The sequence below is a fragment of the Echinops telfairi genome, unplaced genomic scaffold, assembly GCF_000313985.2.
Source record: "Echinops telfairi isolate 266 unplaced genomic scaffold, ASM31398v2 ScPeMD7_17;HRSCAF=63, whole genome shotgun sequence".
In the NCBI taxonomy this organism is placed as follows: Eukaryota; Metazoa; Chordata; class Mammalia; order Afrosoricida; family Tenrecidae; genus Echinops; species Echinops telfairi.
In genome coordinates, this window is record NW_022103914.1 from 6,286,077 (window position 1) to 6,288,104 (window position 2,028).

At 59.5% G+C, this 2,028-nt stretch overlaps 1 protein-coding gene across 1 annotated transcript in view; it reads right to left on the reverse strand.

The window, feature by feature from the left end:
- Positions 1-547: 547 nt before the first annotated feature.
- MELTF (melanotransferrin) overlaps positions 548-2,028 on the reverse strand; it is a 28,355-nt gene continuing 26,874 nt past the window's right edge. The window contains exon 16 of the mRNA XM_045287527.1: positions 548-571. Coding sequence (XP_045143462.1) covers positions 548-571 — 24 coding nt within the window. The remainder of the gene's footprint in view (positions 572-2,028) is intronic.

Consider the following 2,028-nt stretch of genomic DNA (forward strand, 5'->3'; position numbering starts at 1 on the left):
ATCAGATTCTCCCAAGAATTTCCCATTTAAAACCAAAGAAATCGGGTCCCGGAGTAACAGTAGTAATAGCTAATGTGTTCCCTGCCCCCATGATGCGCCAGGCACCTGCTGGCTGTGACATGTTAGAATCCCTCGCTCACAACAATCCCACCTGCAGGCATGGCCATTTCACCCATTTTCCAGGGGAAGGTCTTCAGCTCTGATGCTAAGCAACATTGCCCCAGGCTCAGAAAGGGGCTAGTGACGCAGGAGAGTTGGGCTGGTGGTGGACACGGCACCATGCGTTGACAGAATAGGTCTGTCCACTTTGGCTGCCCAGTGTCATGGCGACTGGACCGTGGACTGGAGACCCTCCTTCTGTCCTCAAGCCGATTCCGACTCGTAGTGACCAGCAGAGCAGAGCCTTATGCCTCTCTCTCAAGGAGTGGGTGTGATTAGCAGCTCCATCTGTCACCCACTACACCACCCGGCCTCCAAGGGACCTAGACTGGGGATGGCAGACGGGCCAGTCTGCTGGCAGGAGCCAGATCCAGTTCTGTGTCAAGGTTCAGAGATGGAGGGTGCGGGGTGGCTGGGGGCAGAGTAAGTAAGGTCAGGAGGTGAAGGCGGGGAGCATGGAAGGCCTCCTCCCCTCCCACCAGGGAGGCAGGACTTGAGCCGAGCCTAGCCTGGGTCATAAGAACGCCAGTAAGAGCACAGAGTGGCCAGCGGGAGGACCCAGCTCTGCTCCCCAGTGTGGAGATGGGGCAGGGGCAGGGTGGGAATTCGCATCCTCCTCTGCCTCCCTCCAGAGGAGAGGGCACTGAAGAGGCTGCGTGGGTGGAGGCAGCTGGCATTTGCCAGCGAAGGCCGAGGTAGGGGTGGGGGTGGGCCAGGAATCAGTCCAGATCAGGGAAGGGGGTTGGAGCCTCCACAGCTGGAGGCCTGGAGTGGTCTCAGACGCCCAGCTGCCATGCTTGGGGAAGGGGGTGGCCTAGGGCAGGTAGGCCTTTGACCTCCAAAGAAGCCAAAATTGATCCTGGGGTGGAAAGTTTCATTCAGAATACAAGCGACAGCAAGTGCAGGTCTGTCTGGCTTTATTTAAAAAGCAAACCAACATCTTTTATTAGCAATGACGCAGCAGCGGCCCCATGCCACCCGACAATGGAGCATTGCATCACTTAGGCGGCACGCACCAGGCCGGGCCGCCTAGGCCCACAGGGCAGGCTTCCCACCTGGCCGCAAATACCTTTCCCAATGCACCAACCTTCCTTTAAATAACAAAGCAACTCAACAATCGTCAGGTGAGGGGCCGGACGGGGTGAATCACTGTAGAGGGGGGAATGCTTGCTCAGGCCCCTCCCGGGTCAGGTGAGGTACCCCCTACCCTGCCAGCACTGTAGCTGGGCTCCTTGGGACAGTGTCGCCGCCAGGGCCCCCCCTCACTGCTGAGGGATGGCAGGGATCCGTCCTGACGCCCACAGGTGGGGGCGGCCACCCGGAACCGGGCCTGTCATCAGTCCCGAGGCCTCCGCAGACCAGGATGCAAATAGCTCCAGGCCCACGCAGCCCCAGTCTGCTGCCTGCTCCTGTTTCTTGTTCCTTAGATTTTTCTTGCTTTTTTTTTTTTTTTTCAGGGAGCAAAACTGAGTAAGAGCTGGTACTTCTGGAAACTTTTGCTCTGGTTCTTCAGACAACGGTGATGGAGACTGGGCAGGACCCCTGCAGACATTGCCCCCTGAGTCTCCCAGGGCTGGGAAAGGAGGCCCTTGCTGGGGGCCCAAGGGCCCTCAGGCCCTGCAGGAGGAGGAGCTGACTGCAGTCCCCAGCCTGGCCTGTGACTCTCTGACAGAGACTGGCACCTCCCTGTGCCCAGCATGCAGAGGGTCCTGCACAGCTCCCGAGGCGAGGCGTTCGGGACCCTCAGGCCTGAGGCAGCTGCTGTGCATGGTGTGCTGAGCGTGTGAGGAGGGGTTACCAGAGGAGGCTCTGCTCTGGAGCCCTCCAGGACAGCCCAGAGGGGGCTTAGCCCAGGGCAGGGCACACACA